Source organism: Gorilla gorilla, chromosome 3 (assembly GCF_029281585.2).
Source record: "Gorilla gorilla gorilla isolate KB3781 chromosome 3, NHGRI_mGorGor1-v2.1_pri, whole genome shotgun sequence".
Taxonomy (NCBI): domain Eukaryota; kingdom Metazoa; phylum Chordata; class Mammalia; order Primates; family Hominidae; genus Gorilla; species Gorilla gorilla.
This window is the reverse complement of record NC_073227.2, coordinates 139,656,762-139,676,174: the sequence shown is the minus strand read 5'-3', so window position 1 is coordinate 139,676,174 and position 19,413 is coordinate 139,656,762. Positions and strand designations below refer to the sequence as shown.

At 34.0% G+C, this 19,413-nt stretch overlaps 1 protein-coding gene and 1 non-coding gene across 4 annotated transcripts in view; one reads left to right on the top strand and one right to left on the bottom strand.

The window, feature by feature from the left end:
• Nucleotides 1–19,413, top strand: part of PDE5A (phosphodiesterase 5A) — a 136,273-nt gene that overhangs the window by 61,265 nt on the left and 55,595 nt on the right. For all 3 annotated transcript variants that reach the window (XM_004040328.5, XM_004040329.5, XM_031010214.3), the window contains exons 4-9: nucleotides 2,896–2,967; nucleotides 4,613–4,702; nucleotides 7,042–7,179; nucleotides 9,646–9,713; nucleotides 16,033–16,141; nucleotides 17,142–17,229. In XM_004040328.5, coding sequence (XP_004040376.1) covers nucleotides 2,896–2,967; nucleotides 4,613–4,702; nucleotides 7,042–7,179; nucleotides 9,646–9,713; nucleotides 16,033–16,141; nucleotides 17,142–17,229 — 565 coding nt within the window. The remainder of the gene's footprint in view (nucleotides 1–2,895; nucleotides 2,968–4,612; nucleotides 4,703–7,041; nucleotides 7,180–9,645; nucleotides 9,714–16,032; nucleotides 16,142–17,141; nucleotides 17,230–19,413) is intronic.
• Nucleotides 221–347, bottom strand: LOC115934478 (small nucleolar RNA SNORA11). Its single transcript, XR_004070269.1, has one exon. It is a non-coding gene; the product is annotated as a small nucleolar RNA SNORA11 (small nucleolar RNA).

Below are 19,413 nucleotides of genomic sequence, written 5' to 3'. Positions count from 1 at the left end.
AAATGTCATCCTTCTGGGGATGGAGGCACATATACATGTTAGATATACAGTTGTCTCTTAGTATACAAAGAGGGATTGATTTGAGGACTCCACTCCATCCCCTCATACCAAAGTCTGTGGATGCCCAAGTCCCTTATATAAAATGGCATAATATTTGCATAAAACCTATGCACATCCTCTCATACACTGTAAATCACCTCTGGATTACTTTTTTTGTTACACTTGTAGGACATTTGTTCTTAGGGAGTCACAAGTTTTGTGCCCCTTGTCACAGTGACCTCAGATGCCTGTTCCATGTGTTATAAACAGAGGAGCCATTCTTCAGCCCCCTGCTCTGAGCACACCCCTAGATTACTTATACTACCTAATATAATGTGAGTGCTCTGTACGTAATTGTCCTACTATATTTATTTTATGTTATTTTTATTGCTGTGGGTTTTAAAATTTTTTTGTCAAACATTTTCTATCACAGTTGGATACAAAGGACCAACTATATTTTCCTGGTCTAATAGTCTCTTGACAGAACTTGGTTTTTTTTTAATATTTCTTTATTTATTGGTACAAATTTACAGGGTATATGTGAAACTTTGTTACATGTATATAATGCATAGTGATCAAATGAGGGTATTTCTGGTGTCTATTACCCCTAATACAATACATTTTTGTTAAGTATAGTCACCCTCCTATACTATAAAACATTTAATTTATTTCTTCTATCTTACTGTATGTTTGTAATCCCAGCACTTTGGGAGGCCAGAGCAGGAGGATTGCTTGAGTGCAGGAGTTTGGGACCAGCCTGGGCATAGTGAGACCTCATCTCTACAAAAAAATTTTTAAAATTTAACCAGGCATGGTAGTACATGCCTTCCAAGTAGTCCCAGCTGCTTGGAAGCTGAGGTTGGAGAATAGCCTCAGCCTGGAAGATCAAGCCTGCAGTGAGCTGTGATTGTGCCACTGTACTCCAGCCTGGGCAACAGAGCAAGACCCTGTCTCAAAAAGAAAAAAAAAAAAAGACTGAAAGGAATCATCATCTCACTGTAAATTTATGTTGATATGATGATGGACTAAAATGTTAATATAGTTTGATTAGTGATCATTTAATAAGCAGCTGATTTTTTGTCTTCTTATATTTTCAAATGAGCAGGAGCTTTCTCTTTATTTTCTTGCTTAGTACATTGCTTCATACAGTTCCAGGTACAGATAGCATATCAATGTATACTTTTTGTACTGCATATTTATCAGAAACTTTGCATAATACTTTCTATATCTGTTTGAAACTCATCTTTCTTAAAACACAGATTTAAAGTTTATGTCTTTACTTTGTAAAACTATTTATTAGAGAAAAAAAAATTTAAGTGTCATTTCTGAGACTCCTTCTCTTTTACCCACATTAAGTGCCCCTTCAGTGCTCCTAGCAATCCATGGCCACTGTATCATGAAACTGATCCCACCATCCTACTACGCTATAAGTCTGTGTTTATGTATCACTCATTCTTGATTCTGAGCTCGTTCAGAGTAATCACTTCCCCAGTTTTTTATTACTTTTTGGTACGTAATAGGCACTTCACTATTTGTTGAGTGGATGAATGAATACCTGAGCATTTAAAATAACCAAATTACACTACTCTATATTAGACCCCAATGACCTTCAAGTGGCTCTTATTATAGTTCCAGTGAACATTCGTAACTACAATCCAGACATTTTTGACCTTAGAGGCATTTTACTAGAAATTTAGTCACTGAGGTTAGAGCATCTAGAAATCTGCCACTCTTTTCAAGAGCTAAAGAGCATGTAAAAATACGAGAGAGTTGCTCTAAGGGAAATGAAAAGGTATAGGATAATTGCATAATTCTGCTTTTAAAAACAATTAATATCCCTTTACCATACGGGCAAAAAAAAAGAGAGAGAGAGAGAAAAATGTTAAGAAGACTAGAAAACTACATAAGACAAGAAGGTATTTCCCCTTCCTTGTTCTGCTATCCTAGAGGAGAATTTTGTATCTTTTTCTTAAAGCTAAGATACTATAATGAGCTGAGAAAACAAAGTGAACCATCCACATAGAACTAAAGATACATATTTCTGAAGTATAGCCAGTTAGAGGATAATAGCTTATTCCACTGATACTAAATAGCAGAAGAAAGGAAAGAGTAGAATTAATAAGTAATAAAGAGGAGAGAAGAGTAAGTTGAAGGTCTTTATAGGACTAAGGTAATAACTCAAAATGAAGGTGGAACTAAAAGGTAACTTCCAAATGCCTTCTGATCTATTTGAAATAAGCCTCATCATGTTAATTCCTGTTTTGGTTTTTCAGTACCCTCTTTCCCAAAAATAAGTCTGTTGAAGGTAAAATAATTTTCAAGGGCAGAAATTTCAAAAGAAGTTGGACTGCATCCCTACATTAAGAATTATTTTTGCCCTAATGATCCTCCTGCATTCTTTCCATGATTGGCCACTAGGTCCTGTTTCATTTTTAGTAAAAGAGCATTTAGCCGTTTTGGAATATTATATTTAAAACCCATATAAAATGTTCATATTCTTATATACTTTATTGGAACTGTAATCAAAATTTGTTGTTTATATTTAAAAACTATGGAAAATATATACTTAAAATGTGATTGCTAAAATAATTTCATTCAAAATGCAGGGTGAAATCACAGGATCAAACATAGTTTGGGCCCTAATAAATTAAAAACATTCGAATTCTTATTAGGATGAAAGAATGTGGTAAATGATGTAAAGCTTGCTCAAATGCTGATGAGGGGTTTTGCTTTTGTTTTGTAGACTAGTGTTATTTTAAAGCACATGCAGGATATCTTCTATAAATACATTTTGGTGAATTTTTACAAGTAATTTCAGTCAATAAAAAAATTGTCACTTTCCTCTCCTTATACCAGGTTGTTGGTGTAGCCCAGGCCATCAACAAGAAATCAGGAAACGGTGGGACATTTACTGAAAAAGATGAAAAGGTACCAAAACTTGTGTCAGACATGAGCCAATTTAGGAAGATGCTTTCTCTTTATAGTATATACACCTCTAGGTTTAGCTGTTGCTGAAATTGTTGGTCACACAAAAAAATTAGAGTTAAAAATGATCTGAAATGTTCAAGTGTATCTTAGGCTGAATAAAGCGATGATTTCACATCTGAGTACTTGTGTTATTCAGTCAGCAGAAACCCCCAAACTCCCTCCTTGCTGTGCTGCCAAGCCTGCACTGGGCATGTTGGGGCCACACAGAGGGTGACTTATGGTATTTTAACTATATCATTTACCTTTCATCACTGCTATAGAGATCCAACCTTGAGTAAAACCCCATAAAAACACTGCTCCAAGTTCAGCACTTTTGGTTGGCTAAAAATTGGAATTGCCTCCTGGTGTAGCAAATTTCTGAATGTTTTATAAGCCTTGCGCACAGACAGTGGGACGCCTGAATTCAGGCTGGATGATGTAAATTTAGCTTCAGAGAGAGCAACAGCCAGCATTATTTTATTATACTTCTCGTTCAACTCTGAAGGAATACCTTCCACACGCCTCATTGACATGCTTTCCATTTAAGGACAAAAGCCCGTAAACCTGTCGATAAATTCATTCTATGAGTAGGTTTCATTATTTCTCCTATTGAATAAGTAATTATGTGTATATCATAGCCTACTGAATTATTCCTATTCCAAGCCCATTGCTGTTTATGTTGTTCCCCTGAAAATTACTAGGAGCTTTTGAATTTGGAAGACGTTCAAACAAGACAGTTATTTTTATCTCTATGCTATAGGCTAGGTTGGCACCTGTGTTGCTCCCCTTGTTATAATTGCTTCAGAACATAGCAAATACTTTTTAAATCGAGTAATAGACATCTAGGTTCCTGTTCTGTTCATGGCACTTGAGAATATTTGGTGTGAAAACATGGTTCCTGGATTGGCTTTGAATTCCATTATTATGTCTATAATCCATTAATATAACTCCCTCTTGAATTGATTTGAATTTTTAAGGCTCTATCACATTGTGGATAAGATATGCTGTCTAAATATTTATTTCAATCAATAATATTATTATTATTAATTATAATAATATTAATTAATAATTAATATTCAATCAATAATTAATATAATTAGAAACACATTACCCTAGTATAGTTTAATGAGGATGATAGATCCATGTTAAAAATGACATATTTAATGTTTGCAACTTTATATAATATTTAACTTTATGCTTTTATTGTGAATATTCTTTTAACAAGTATGTAAGCTGTTGTCTGCTGCAGTAATGAGTTACAAGCTATTTATATAATAATTTCAGCATAGATCCAAGTCTTAATATCATGGAGAGGCTAAACCAAATTTTGCATGGAATAAATTGTAACTTCAAGTGGTATAAAGAGATAAAGTCTTTATCTTAGTTCCTCTCCTTTTTCTCCTTATTGATTTATACCTAATTTATACCTTAGAAGACTATTCCAACACCTTTAGCTAAGACTTAGTTTATATCATCCTAATTTTATGTAGAACAAACATCTATTCTTTTGGCTTTCTAACTGTAAATATTTGAGGATCTGTATTTCAGGCAATATAACTAGACTGTTTTATGTACCATTTTTATTTGTCTATTATCTGTTTTTTAGGACTTTGCTGCTTATTTGGCATTTTGTGGTATTGTTCTTCATAATGCTCAGCTCTATGAGACTTCACTGCTGGAGAACAAGAGAAATCAGGTCAGTCTGATTACTAAAGAAGCTGCATAGAAATACTTTTTAAAAATTGTTACATTTTTATCCAAGTAATGTATGCAGATGATTAAAAATTTAGATAGTACAGATTCAGTTTCTCAATACTTTATTTTTTCTAGTAGTCATTTGTATTTCCTATTTTCCATGCTTAGTTGTTTATCTTGTTAGACAATGTTCATTAACTTGGGAGATGAGAATTTATTTGACTTACACCACACGTTACTTGCCATTACTCTTATCCTACTGGAATCATTCTGTCACTGTTTTAAGTCACTGTATGGGTTGCACTTGTGTTGTTAAATAATGGTTTTAGTTCTTGCTCTGTCAACTGTAGATATTACTCTTGATTTCATACTTTGTAAGACAGGTGTCTTAGCATCCCCTGTTCTCTTTATCTCTTTTTCCCAACTACCACTCCTTAGCCCTGCTTTTCCCATCTGGACTTTTTCTTTTACAATTGCCCACATTGGTAATATATACTGTTCTACAACCATGATGAACTTTTCCTGGGCTTTGTCTAGGTTAATTCTAAAGTTGCAATTCTAAAGAAACTATTTATAAGCACTATAATTATGTAAATGTTGTTCATACTACCTTTGTTATAGAACTTTTCATTTTTCCTGATGTTTCTGAATTTTTTTCCTTGAACTCTTTGCTCTAGTATAGCCTCATGTTCTTGTTTCCTCCTCTCCCCAAACTCCATTATATTAGGCATCCTGTTGAGTTCCCCTTCTGCTTCTGTTTGCAGAGGTCCAAATTGAGGTTCTCCAACCTTTCTTCTTCCAAGCTAAACTATTTAGCCCTATGCCTGCTACACTAGTGTCATCATAGAACTTTTCTTCATTGCTTTCTTAGATTCCACTATCTTTTGGATCCCCTACTTCTTTCTCACTTCCTTATTTTGTTGCAGCACATTCTCAATTAACTACTTAAGAAAGGGTATTGGTAAAGTAAACTTTCTGAGTCCTTGCATGTATGAAAATATGTATTGTAGCATCCTGCCACTTTGGCTGGGTATAAAATTCTAAATTGAAAAATCAGTTTCTCAGAATTTAGAAGTAGTGCTTTGTCTTCTAACTAGCATCCATGTTGTCCTTATTCTTAGCTCTTTTGTAGCTATATTTATTATCTACAATATAAATATATAACATGGCATATAATACATATTTTGTATTTTTATATTATTATTTGTATCTATTTTGTCTATGTGTCTATAAGCTTTTCAGATTATTTATATTTGCTTTTGTAACTTAATTTCACAGTATTTTTTTCATTCATCATGCTGGTATCTGTATGTTGGTTCATCTCTTTGGAGGTTTAAGCAAACTGTTTACTTCTGTGTAATTCTTTTTTCATTATTTCTTTGATAATTCATCTTCTCTACCCTCTATTTTCTCTGTTTAGAATCTGTGTTAATAAGATATGGGACCTTCCATTGACTTTAACTGCAGTGTTCTCCCTGTTCTATTCTTGCCATCCTTTCATCCAGTCCCTATTTTTAAAAACAGATGGGATCACACCACTTCCTTCCTGCAGTGCATCACAGTCTAAACTGCTTCAAAAGACATACAGTGCTTTTCAGGTTCTTTTTCTGCTTAACGCTGCAACCTCATCTCCCAGTTCTTCTCTTTATAGTCTGTGCTCTTATAAAATCTAATCAAAACTTTCAGTATACTACTTTCTCTGAATTCTATTATTTTTGCCTGAAATATTTCTCTTGCCTATTTCACCTGAATGATTCCTGCTCATCTTTCAGACCTCAGCTAGGATAGCGTCACCTCCACTAAGTTTTTGGTAATACTTATGAGGTTCAGAAGAAAGAGAAATCTACCAGAAAAAAACACAAAGGAAATTCTTAAAACTTTGTTTACTTTGATGGGTAATATTTACTGTGCTCTGTAAAAATATTGATAATGTTGACAAATGTTGATCTGAAAAGTTTGGAACAACATTAACAGTGCGTTTTATGTACCAGATAGTGTTCAAAATACTTTATAAATATTATCTTAATCCTCCTAACAGCCCTATGATTTTAATGTCATTAATATCCCCATGTTGAAGAAATTTGCCCTCAGTCTCAAAGCTAGCAGGAAAGGAAGTCAGGATTAAAAACTGATTACTCTGGCTTCAGAGGCTGTGATCTTAACAACTATATTAACAGTCAATAAAGGATTTTGTTAATAAGTGGAGACATATTTATATTTGAATGCAGACTTGATCATAACCTGCTAGGTTATATAAACAATTTATAACCCATATAAATAATTGTGCTTTAATAATTACAAACAATTGCTAAATAATGAGCTCCTAATTTTTTTGTCTAGGTGCTGCTTGACCTTGCTAGTTTAATTTTTGAAGAACAGCAATCATTAGAAGTAATTTTGAAGAAAATAGCTGCCACTATTATCTCTTTCATGCAAGTGCAGAAATGCACCATTTTCATAGTGGATGAAGATTGCTCCGTGAGTACAGAGTATGACTTTTTTATTTTTAGAAAGACAGAAACATATTTCTGTAAGCACTACTTTTAAACCTCATTTTGGTCTTAGAACCCTCTCTCAAACCCAAATGTGTATGAATATGTATATAAAACTAATCAGGGTATGAGCTGTTCTGGTTGAAGACAGGTAGGGGTGGAGGGTGGAGGGTGTCTTCATCAGCCTTTTTTTACCTCTGTTCATGTCCTCATCCCAACCTCCTGAAAATAGTTACCATGGGAATGTCTGTGTGCTGCTTCTACCAATGGCTACACTGTCTTCATGGAGAAATATATTGTCATTACAGTGTGCTGACTTTTCATGGTCAGGAATACTGGTGCCCTAGTTGCTATGAACAGGCAGACCAGACTCCTCATTCTGGATGGGTTGGGTATAAAAATTTCTTCTTACTGGAAATTGTATAGAAACCAAAAGGCATAGCCCAGTAGGAGTATTACTAATGGTCCCCATAAGTCCCATATTTTTACCAACAGTGGAAAACCACTAAACTGTTCTAACTGGTAGATTTCAGTCCATTGATTTTGTAATGTGAAGAAACATTTTCAGGTGTCTGGGGTAAGATAGACTGTTGTCACAGAGTGCTAGTTACAGCCAGGCCAGCTGTCTTGAGTCTGCCAGTAGAATCAGGGCCCCTGGCCTAAGGCAGTTTTTCTTTATGCACTTTCTCTCCCTTCTCAACCTATGAACCACTGTTTCTGGAATATTTCTTTTTGCTGTAGTTGTTTGTTTTCTTTTTCCTTTAGTCCCTAAGAATAGGTTGTTCATTTGTGGATTAATAGGAAAGAGAGCGTGCACTATCACTTGTATAGGTCAATTATAATCTACATATGATATCTGAAGTTATGTTTTGGGGCAAAGTAGAATAATAAAAGGTATTCAGTACTTAATTTATATTAAGAAATTTTAGTTGATTTAGATATAAGGACTATACTGTGTGACCCAACATCTCAACCATTTGGGATGTGTATATGTGTCAGATGAATGCATTGTTTAATACAAAATTCTGATTAATATCAAATGAGAACTCAGTAGGCTAAAAGGTAATCAGCATTTTCATAGATACTATTTCATATTTTTCAATCAGTTATAAAATCCTTAATATAGAGGTGATTTTAGTATAGTAGCCATGCCATCATTTTAAACTTCAGGTCAGAATTCCTTAATGTAGTATGTCACTTAATCTGTAATTTTTGCTCTATGACCCACTTTTTGCATTTAATTTTTGAAAGTTATATGTGAAGCACTCCTTTTTTTACACAACTTAAATATCACTTTAATTCGCACTCAATGGATACTTCTACCAGTTAACACCTGTTATGGTAGTACACTGATTTGGATCAGTGCTACTTGGAAGTATAGCGCAACAATATGCTTATTAAGATATTTTGCTTACTTTTTGACTACTTAAGTTGTAGGATTTAGAAAAGGAATTAGGTGACTTTATATTCATTTGTATTACATTTATTTGTTGTTTAAAAGTACATCAACAACATGAGCAAAGGTGAAAATGTAAGAAGGAAAGAAATGTACAGATTTCTTCCATCCCCAAATTAAACTATCATTTTTTTTTCTGTTTTCTTCCAATTCTGTATAAATAGAGCATGGGCATAATGTGCTGTTCTGCTTTTTAATGTGATTAAAAAAAATTTTTTTTCTTTCTTATTTTCGAGACAGAGTATTGCTGTATCATTCAGGCTGGAGTGCAGTGGCACGATCTCACCATCGCAGCTCACTGCAACCTCGGTCTCCCAGGTTCAAGAAATTCTTGTGCCTCAGCCTTCCCAGTAGTTGGGATGACAGAGGCATGCCCACAACATCCAGCTAATTTTTGTATTTTTAGTAGAGTAGGGGTTTTGCCATGTTGGCCAGTCTGGTCTCAAATTCCTGGCCTCAAGTGATCCGCCCACCTTGGCCTCCCAGTGTTGGGATTATAGGCATGAACCACCACACCTTTAATGTAATTTCAAAAGTATTTCTCTATGTTGTTAAAATTTTCACAGTTATTTTAATAATCACATAAAGTATTACTGAGTGAAACATCTTTTTAAGAAGGGATTCTTTACCTGGGATTTAACAACAATCAATGTACTTAAGCGTTAAAAGCCAAAACTTGAGAATTTTCAATAAGTGTAAAAAATTTTGAAACTAATAAATCCATCAGCACCTAGAAAAAAACAAATAGTCCTCATATAATCATTCTTCCAAGAGAAAATCAGAAATTATATGAACGAAACTTTTATTTTAATTAAATGGGAAGCAGTTTTGAGGATGTCATAAAATGAGTACTTGGGTCTATTTTGTCCAAGAATAAGTAAAAATATATTACAAGTATTGGGGTCTTTTGTCAATTCCATAGCATGTATGTCTGTATCTAGATAGTTTTCATTACCTTGTCAAACTTATTTCTCAGTCTGTGTTGTCTGTTTTTAGGATTCTTTTTCTAGTGTGTTTCACATGGAGTGTGAGGAATTAGAAAAATCATCTGATACATTAACAAGGTAAAAGCACGTATTCTCTACTTGTCTTTATCACATGATATAATATTGGCTAAATAGTTATTTCATGACCAGTTTGATTTAAGAAATATAAGCTACAGATTATTTTATTGTCTCTTGTCTTTTCTCGCATTTACGGTCCTAAGTCGTCCTCCGTCAAGATGGAGACTATTGACCACAGTGACTTAAAGTTGTTACTTTATTAAGTATTTATATTTAAATCAAAACTTATTACTAGACTATTATTTTGACAATGTGGTACAAGGAAGGGCCTTTTCTCCTATTAAAGGATTTTAGGAATTAGCAAAGGGTGGGGTGTAACTTGGAGGCAGATGGGGAATTCATTTGACTCAGAAGGTAGACCTGACTTTAAGCCTTGACTGCTGACTTGGGCATGAAGTGAGTAGTCAAGGGAGATAAACCATGGATTGTCTAACCAGAGAGTTTTCTGATGTCCTGGAATTTGGGGTTCACATGGTCATAATTGAATTGCTGACCTTTATTTCCTTCTTGGCTTTGCTGATCATGCATTGAAGATTATATCCCGTCTCCACACCTATTCTATCCTAAGCTCCTGTGCCATTGCATTTTCTAGCAGATTTGACATTGTTTTAGTTAGTATTGAATCCTTTTGAAATGTCTGAAAATGTGCACATTAATATATATTATTTTAATTTTATGATGCTGTAATATCTTTTTTCCTTTTTGAAAAGAAGATTTTAGAAAGTTTCTAGGTAGGACACATGTAAATATTTGAATATTTTACTTTTTGGCTTGCATAAATAATGAGTTCCTATATATAAATAGAAATATAGACATCTCTGTTTATATATTTACCTTTATCTCCATGGGACAATAGGAACATCAGTATGATAATCATATTAAAAGTCCAAAATGATGAATTATCTACATTATCTTTTAATATTTGTGCAGCAGCATATCCCTGTGTATTATATTTTAGGTATTGGCTTTTGATTTTTTTCTTATAAATTCAGCCAGGCCCTCTATATTTCTTTTAGCAGTAGCTGGACAAATCCAGTGAATTGGTGTGATAGTGACCTCTACTGGTAAATATGCATTTAAAAAAACACAAAAATGTCTTGCTATATATATATTTGTTTCTAAATACCACATTCCCTCTCTGTAGGCAAAATGGAAAGGATCTTTCCACTTATTGATTTAATGATTCCAAGACAGTCTTAGTATAAAGATATTTTTTATAAAGGATAAATAGGTCAGTGTGATTACCTTAAAAGAGACTAATTTACATGGATTATATTAACTGATTTATTAATTGACTTTACAATAATGAAAATCATTTCAACAGTAATAGCTTATGTTAACTAAACATTTAAAGTTAGCTTTTATTATAGTGATACAGTAAAAGGCCTCTGAGATTTTTTTTATTTTAATAAAAATTAGGTAACAGGCCTAAATTTGCAGTAACTGAATTTAAAATGGTGTTTAGTAATGTTAACATTTTGAAAAAGGGCAAAACTAATATTGATACTTATTTTTCACCAGCAAATTCTTTATTTTGTTCCTAAAACTGATTATTGGTAGGATTTAGGACTCCAATTCTCATTATTAAAAACTTTGCCAATCCAAACTTTGCCATCTCTCAATTTGATGAAGTACTAGGCAATTTGATGTTAGCAGTAAGCAAATCATTCTTTTCAGGAAGTTATTTATCAATTAAAAAGTATAGCTCATTCGAGATTTTTCCAACCAATCCACTAATGACCTCATAAATTAAAATACTGAAGATGGTTTTGAAATGCTAAATGTAAAACAACATATTCAGGGTGAACATTACACATAATTATTAGAAGCATATCATAAAAGGGATAAAGCATAGTAAGCTCTTGGGAGTTGAGTTGCCCAGGAATTTCCAAAGGGAGGCTCATTTCCACATGGTGGGAAGTTTTAGAGTTTTTTGTGCTTCAATTCAAGAGCCACCCAATTAGAAGGAAAAAAATGAGTATAATGTTGTGCAGTTTATGTTAGCTCTTTAAGAAGTAGATATTTTAGTGCTATAATTCCATACTAATTAACTTTATGTTCATTCACAGATGCACATTTGTGTCATAAAATGACAAATACATAGAATTAATCCTTTTAGGTCACTTTCTTGGAATATACATATTAGTTTATACTTGTTATTGATTATCATTAGAAAATATAAGTGTAATTAAATAAGTAAAGACGACTACTTTAAAAAATTGTGGATACAGTGTAGAAGAATGTAGAAGTCAGACTGATTGTATTTAAATGTAAGTATTTAAGTTGCACCACATACTGGGCTTACTAGCTGTGAGACTTCATGTAAATTATTTAATCTCTCAAAGCCTCAGTTTCTTCATCTGTAGTGGTAGTAGGATTGTACTAAGAATCAAATAAGATAATGTATATAAAATGCTTCAGAAAATTTCTGGCATTCAGTAAGTGTTAGCTATTATTTCCGTGTCTCTTTGATTTTTTTTTTTATTTGTCTTTGGTTTACATTACCTGCAGTGACTCCCATTTAATTCTAAAGCACAGAAATTTATCTTTTCAAGCTCCACGTACCTAATTCTCTCATCCCAACAATGCACTCATATACAGTTCATTGATACACATTGTACAAAAAGCCTTAGATGTGTGAGTTAGTCCAGGTCTTCCAAGAAACAGATGCCAAGATTAGATTAAATGTGCAGAAATTTATTAGAGAAAACACCCTGTGAGAACCAGAGGGAAGGAGCCAGGAAAGCCATCAGACCAACACGAAAGTCTGACCCAGAGTTAAGGAGAGGAAGAAGGAAGGAAAGTTGTACAGAAGTATCCTAGACAGCTGAACAGTTCTAAGGAAGGTTTGGCAAGGCTGCTGGGAAGTCCTCTAGCTGAAATTTACTGTGAGAATAATACTGGGCCTCTCAGGATTAGGCCTACTTTAGTGTCCCTAGTGTGCTCAGTCTTTTTCTCTGGGATCAGCCCTGGTAGAGGTGACCTCAGTGCAAACTTGTTGATGGCTTCCAGAGCACAGCAACTTGAGACATTGGTCAGCTACTCTTTCTACAATTGGAGCTCTGAGGCACATTCTAAAGGCCACTATAATATTCCCATCAGTAAAAGAATGAGATCCATATTCCTTGTATTACACTTTCAAAATCTTTCACTATCTGTCCTAGCCTAACATTTTCAGCCTGAAATCATCATTTTATTCTTGACAATCTGTAACTATTTAGTGTTTCCCAATTACACATAGAACTCTTCCATGTCAGCAGTGTGTTTTATACTGTTTCGTTTTGTTTTGTTTTTTCCTGCCTGGAATACTCTACCTTTCATTCCTGATGTCTCTCCTTTAAAAATTCTGAACCAACTGTGAATTCATTTCTCTAATGCTACCTCTTCCCTATTCCACTCCATTTAGGTGCTACCTGTCCATCTTCTCCACACGTGTGGTGCTTGCATTGTTACACCGTATCACTTAGGATTAGGCTTAACTGTGGATCATGAAAACCCAAAATAAAAATAGCTTAAACAAGAACACAGTATTATTACTCTCTCCTGTAAAAGCCCAGAGGTAGCCAGCTCAGGCTTGGTGCTGTAGCTGTGCTCCACAAAGGCCTTGGGGACCAAGACACCTTTGGACTTTCTACCTTACATCCCTAGGATATGGCCCTTTCCTTCAGGGTCAAGGATGCAGCTCCAGTCATTATATCCACATTTTAAACAGTAGGATGGGGGACTGGGAAAGAAGGGACAGACAGCATGTATCACCTGTCTCTTAGGAAGGTTACTAGAAGCCATCACAGACATTTACTCTTACATCCTGTTGTCTAGAACTTAGCCAGATGGCAATACTAAGCCACTAGGGTGGCTGAGAAATGTGGTCTTTATTCTGGGTGGCCATATATGTCCAGACAAACAGAAGGGGAGGAGAATTATTGAAGGACAACTGGCAGTCTCTGCACTAGACTCTACCCAAATAGTCCATGTAATTTAAACACATTATTCATTCTGTTTCAGTCTTCTACTAGATTGTAAGCTCCTATGACAGTTACTAACCTATGTAAGTTTGTCACCCATATACTGCTAAGGGTGCCTCTGATGGAGAAGGTATTCAATCTTTATTTATTGAGTTCAGGAACTAAAAATTTATCAACATTTCTTATAGAGTAAGAAACAAACATAGTATCATGTAACTTTAATAAATCTAATGCTCATTTTTCACTTAAAGTAACCATCAGGAAAACCTAAAAATTTCAAGGAGTTAAATAAGGTATCAGGTATTTGTTGATTTAGAAGTAGTTTTTCTACTTCTCCTTCTCTATATTAACTAGTGTAAGTCTGAATTTATGAACTCTGACAAATTGCTTAACCATTTTGGATTTTTTCCTGGCTCCTACTCTTAAAATAATGATGATGATAATTAAAATAATGATGATGAAGAAGAAGAATAGTTATTGATATGATAATTATCATTTTAAAAGAGATTTTACAAGGATACTTACTTCTCCAATATACTTCATTCTCCTGGTGGTCACCTTTTCATTTTTCTTCTTTTTTTCACTATAGCTTCTTATTTTCTTCTCTCTAGGCTGTTGCTATTTATAAAATATTTGTAGTTTTAAACATTGTTTTATTAAACTAAACCCTGCATTTATATAACCTTTTCTTGAGTGTCACTCAAATAATATGTATGAAGTAGGACCTCAGGAGTGTATTAGGTCTGATGTGTATGATAACTGGCATGCCTTCACAGACTCTCAGCCTAGTCTCAAGAAATATTCAATTTAAAGTTCATTTACTATTATGTCACTCTTCTGTCATTTCCTTTTCATTCTTTTTCATGTATACATAATACTAGACAAGTGGTCAGTACTTGGTTTGACCAAATTACACTTAAAGTAAAATGTACAACAAAGGGAAGACTGAAATATTTTGACCAGGAACCAGGCCACAGAGTTCAGGAATCTTCGTGGAATCACTAGCGCTGAAGGACGCCATATGAAACCAGTGTCCCAAGAAGCAGCTGGATCAGGTTGGGTGGGAAGGACAGAAGATAGCAAAACATTGGAACTTTGGAAACTTAGAACAAGTGGACATTTTTCCTGAGATGTATGCTGTTGTCACTCAGTATCCTTGGGAAATTAGTTCCAGGAACCCCTACGGATACCAAAATCTGCAGACACTAAAGTCCCTTGTATAAAATGATGTAGTATTTGCCTATAACCTATGCACATCCACTCTATATTACTTATAATACCTAATACAATGTAAATGCTATTTAAATAATTGTTATGTTGTACTATTGTTTAAATTTATGTTATTTTTTATTTTTGTTTTTTTTCTTTGGTTTATTTTCAGTACTGCAGTTGGGTGTATCCAAAGACGTGGACTTGTGGGTACAGAGGGCCAACTGTATTTTATTTTGAAATGTCTACTATTGTTAGGTTTTCCTACTTCTTTAGTGATATTACAATTAAAATAAGCATGTTCTTATAGATAGAATAAATTTCCATAACCTGACCCTCTTTGCTGAATTTATCATCACCACAAGGGAACATACGGAGTTTCCTGATGAAAAAACATGTTCCATTCTGTTTTCCATCCCTTGCACTGACACTGTACCCCCTGGCATCAGATTAATCTTTCATGTTCACTCTGTTAAGCAAGAGACTGGAACATAACTGGTAAAAATATTGTAAGTTCATAAAAATTTCTTGAGGAAGATAAATTTTTAATTTTAAAACTATCTTAGGGCATCTCAAAGCAGAAAAAAGGTTTAGAGAGGAAACTGAACAAAGGGAAAGATGCTAAGGAAGACACGACAAAAAGACAGAAGGAGAAAGAAAATAGACTTAACTAGAGAGAAGAGCTTTAAAAATTTTTTCTAAGCTGTTTGATTTTTCCCTTGGTCTTGAAATGTGTAAAATACTGTTTTATTGGGATGGATAGAGAAACCAAATAATGAGGAAGTGAAACAAGCACTAGACCTTAGGCATTCTATAATCTGATGGGAAAATAAGATATGAGGGGACATATGAGTTTACATTAAATGACACCAAAAATCACCATGCCCATTTGCGATGAGAATAAGGCCATTCACACTTATAAAACTTGTTGGAAATTTGTGGGATTTTGTTTTTTCAAAACATTTAAATTATGGTAACTGACAAAGTTGTAAATCATCAAACACATTTAAAGCTACATTTTCCAAATAAGTATATATGCCTTATAATGTAAGGCTGGTATTTTTCTCCCTTAATCATTTATTTAACTGTTTGCCCATGCTTTTTTTTAACTGCACAGAGGGAACTCATATCTGTTATTTTCACAGGGAACATGATGCAAACAAAATCAATTACATGTATGCTCAGTATGTCAAAAATACTATGGAACCACTTAATATCCCAGATGTCAGTAAGGATAAAAGATTTCCCTGGACAGTAAGTAACCCAATTTTAGACTTGAAGCTAGAAGGCTGTTTTCCCATCACATCTGTACTTACAGTTATTCTTGAACTGAAGGACTGGCTCTAGAATTGACTGTTTAGGAATGATCTGTGCTTTCCCTCATCTGAGGAAGGAGAATAAAATAGATCATAACATCTATTGAGAGCTGTAGTTGGACATTTTTCTTTGTACTTTTTTCACCTTTTTAACTGTCTATTAATAAGTTACCGTACTATTTTTGAAGTAATTTAGCTATTGCCTACATAATGTCAATGACATTCCTTAGATAATATTGCTAGAGTTTTTGCCTTATTTGCAAAAATTAGTTTCTGTGTGGCTTGAACTGATGCAATTGGTAATCTGTCATAGTGAGTAGCTCTGGGAAAATGGATGTCTGTTTTTCTTGACCTCAAAGCTACAAATATCTAGTTCTCAGACACTGAAAAATTTGAATTATAGTATTTTCTCTCACCTTTTCAGGAAAGCATTGCACTGTGAGGCAGCTGCCTTGATTTCGTTATTTGGATGATTTTGTTATTTGGGTGTTATTTGGAGACATTGTTAGAACTTTAGCAATATAGCAATAGCAACAGTGGTATTATTAAAGGACAGGTTTGTAACACGGTGCATTTTAGGTGGCGTTTAGATTCTGCCCCTCTCGTTAAATTATTTGGGGCATTTACTACACTAGTATAGTAGATACTGTACTTTTACTTATTTTTTTTAACTTATTTTTATATTTTACTTATTATTAAGCTGCTTGGAAAGTTTAAAGTGAAAAAAATTCCAATATTTTTAACAAAGTAGACATTGCTTTATATTGCATTTATGTGAACTTCATTATAATTTATACATTTTCTGCTTTCCAATGTTCTCTAATATAAAAGTTGAATATATAGTGCTTTCAAATGTGTCATATAGTTTATATGGCATCTAATGGACAAATCAATCTCTTTACCATTTTAGCTGTTTTGTTCTTTTTATTTTTGTTTAGACTGAAAATACAGGAAATGTAAACCAGCAGTGCATTAGAAGTTTGCTTTGTACACCTATAAAAAATGGAAAGAAGAATAAAGTTATAGGTAAAACCTTTCCTTTAACCTATACTCTAAACTTATTTTTAAAAATGTATTCCCAGCTATACTTCTTTCTTTCAAATGTAAAGAATAAAATGTTTTAAAAAAGATAAAATTTGGAATGATAGAATAATTAAAATAATTTATAAATACCAACAGACATTTGTTAAATATCTTATAAACTATGGTGCACTTTTATAATTATTATCCTATTTCAGCAGAATTTTTTGTTTAAGAATGATTGATGATGTATTGAAATTTGGTAGACTGTGTAAGAGATATTAAGTAGATAATGTGTATTGTTTTAGAGTCTTATTTCCTGGATGTTGACTTTTTTTAAGAATGTAGTTTAGGTTATAGGTTATATTTATTTATTCATTTAATATTTATTGAGCACTCCACTGTTCTTGGCAGTTGGGATAAATCAATGAACAAAGCAGAAATTCCTGCCCTCAGGAGCTTATGTTCTTAACATGATTATAGAAAAACCTCTACTTCAGGAATGATGGAAGAATGCATTCTCAGAAAAATTGAATGATGTTTCCTTTTATTGACATATTTGTTTCCTGGTATTGCAGTTATGTAAAGGTTAAGTAGGATTTTATATGCCAGTCATCCATGGTTGATGTAGTGAAAAAGGTCTGGACTGTTAACATTCTCCTAGGAATCTGGAAATAAATAAAATATGATAACTTTTTAAAGGTTAAATTTAGAATTAAAACCCTAATGGAGCAACATTTAGATATATAAATATAACTTTAAAAGTCTGAATACTTTTCCAATTGCAAGATTTGACTATAATTTTATTGAATGAGAGTTTTAGTCAGAAAGAAGGGGCAGAAGGTATCAGTAATGAAAATAGAAAAAGAAAAGACAGATATTAAAAGTGACTGTCCAAGTTCTGTGCAAGAGTAAAGTAACATTTGTCCCTAACACAGAGATGGATGTAGAGAGTTGTATCAGTGTGCATCGAGTATTCTGACCATATGGTGAGCCTTCACTAGGTGCAATGGATGCATCAGATTATAGCCAGTAATATCTTTCCAATTCCCAGTCCCTCTGCCTAGAATGCATCCTTATTGTGAAAGGAATACATCAGCTTAGCACAATTCAACATTCTCTGACTCTGATTTCCCTTGTTCTGATTCCAGACCCACCAATCCAACTTGTACTGATTACTTTCTTTTCCAGTGTAGGTTAGCTCATGGAAAGAGAATGCATTATTCATGTCCTCTCAAATATACTGGTTGCCCTGACAGTTGTTTCTTATTGTATGAACTGGAATTGAGGCAATGGGCTGGAGCTGCAGGTGCTTATACTTCTGTTTCTGGGACAGATCTGTTTCTTTTTGAACACTGATACTATTTTGGTTTTATAAATCAGTCTTGTCAACTTAGTTACTGTGACTCCACCCCAGCAGTCTTCAGTATGCTAATCTAGTGCCTAAGCTAAAAGGTTGAGGGTCAGCTCCTGACCCTGTTGAATTGTGCATTAAAGCCACTTAGAAACCAGCATGCCAACCCCCTGCTGGGCTGTTGAGTCAACTCTTCTACAGTTCTCAGAGAAAAAAGTGGAGGCTAATGAATCTGTGAGATCTTTTTTAAAGATTGTCACTGATCAGATCTCTAACATAAGCAATAAAAGAAAACTGCCAAGGGTGCCTTACAATATGATACCAAGTAAATGTTATAAAATTTTATTTCTTAGGGAGGTAAAGGGGAAAACTATATTATAAATGTTATGCTGTTTAAAATGCTTTTTTGTAAGTATAAAGATTTACTACAAGCTGTCTTTGGCCTTTGAAAATGTGAAATTAAATTCCAGAAGGAATGCATTATTTACTAGTAAGTTATCATAGGAAGGAAGGCAGGCAGAGTGGCAGCTTGCCCCATCAAGTCACATCTTCATCTTTCCCCAGCAGCATTTCTTTGGAATAATAACTGGGGATGGGGAGTGGCTGGAGGAAGTTACGCATCAGGCCCCTTTGTCACTTTATGTGAAGGTAAATGAGAGCGAGTTAGACGACATGGAAAGAGTGCTGGACTGGGGGTCGGACACACAGCATTGTGTTAGCGCCACTCATCTTCAACCACACTTATGGGCACATTACTCACCTCTGTGGAGTTGAACTTAATAACTTTTCAGATCTGTTCAAAATTCACATTCTGTGATCCTGTCACTGTGTCAGAC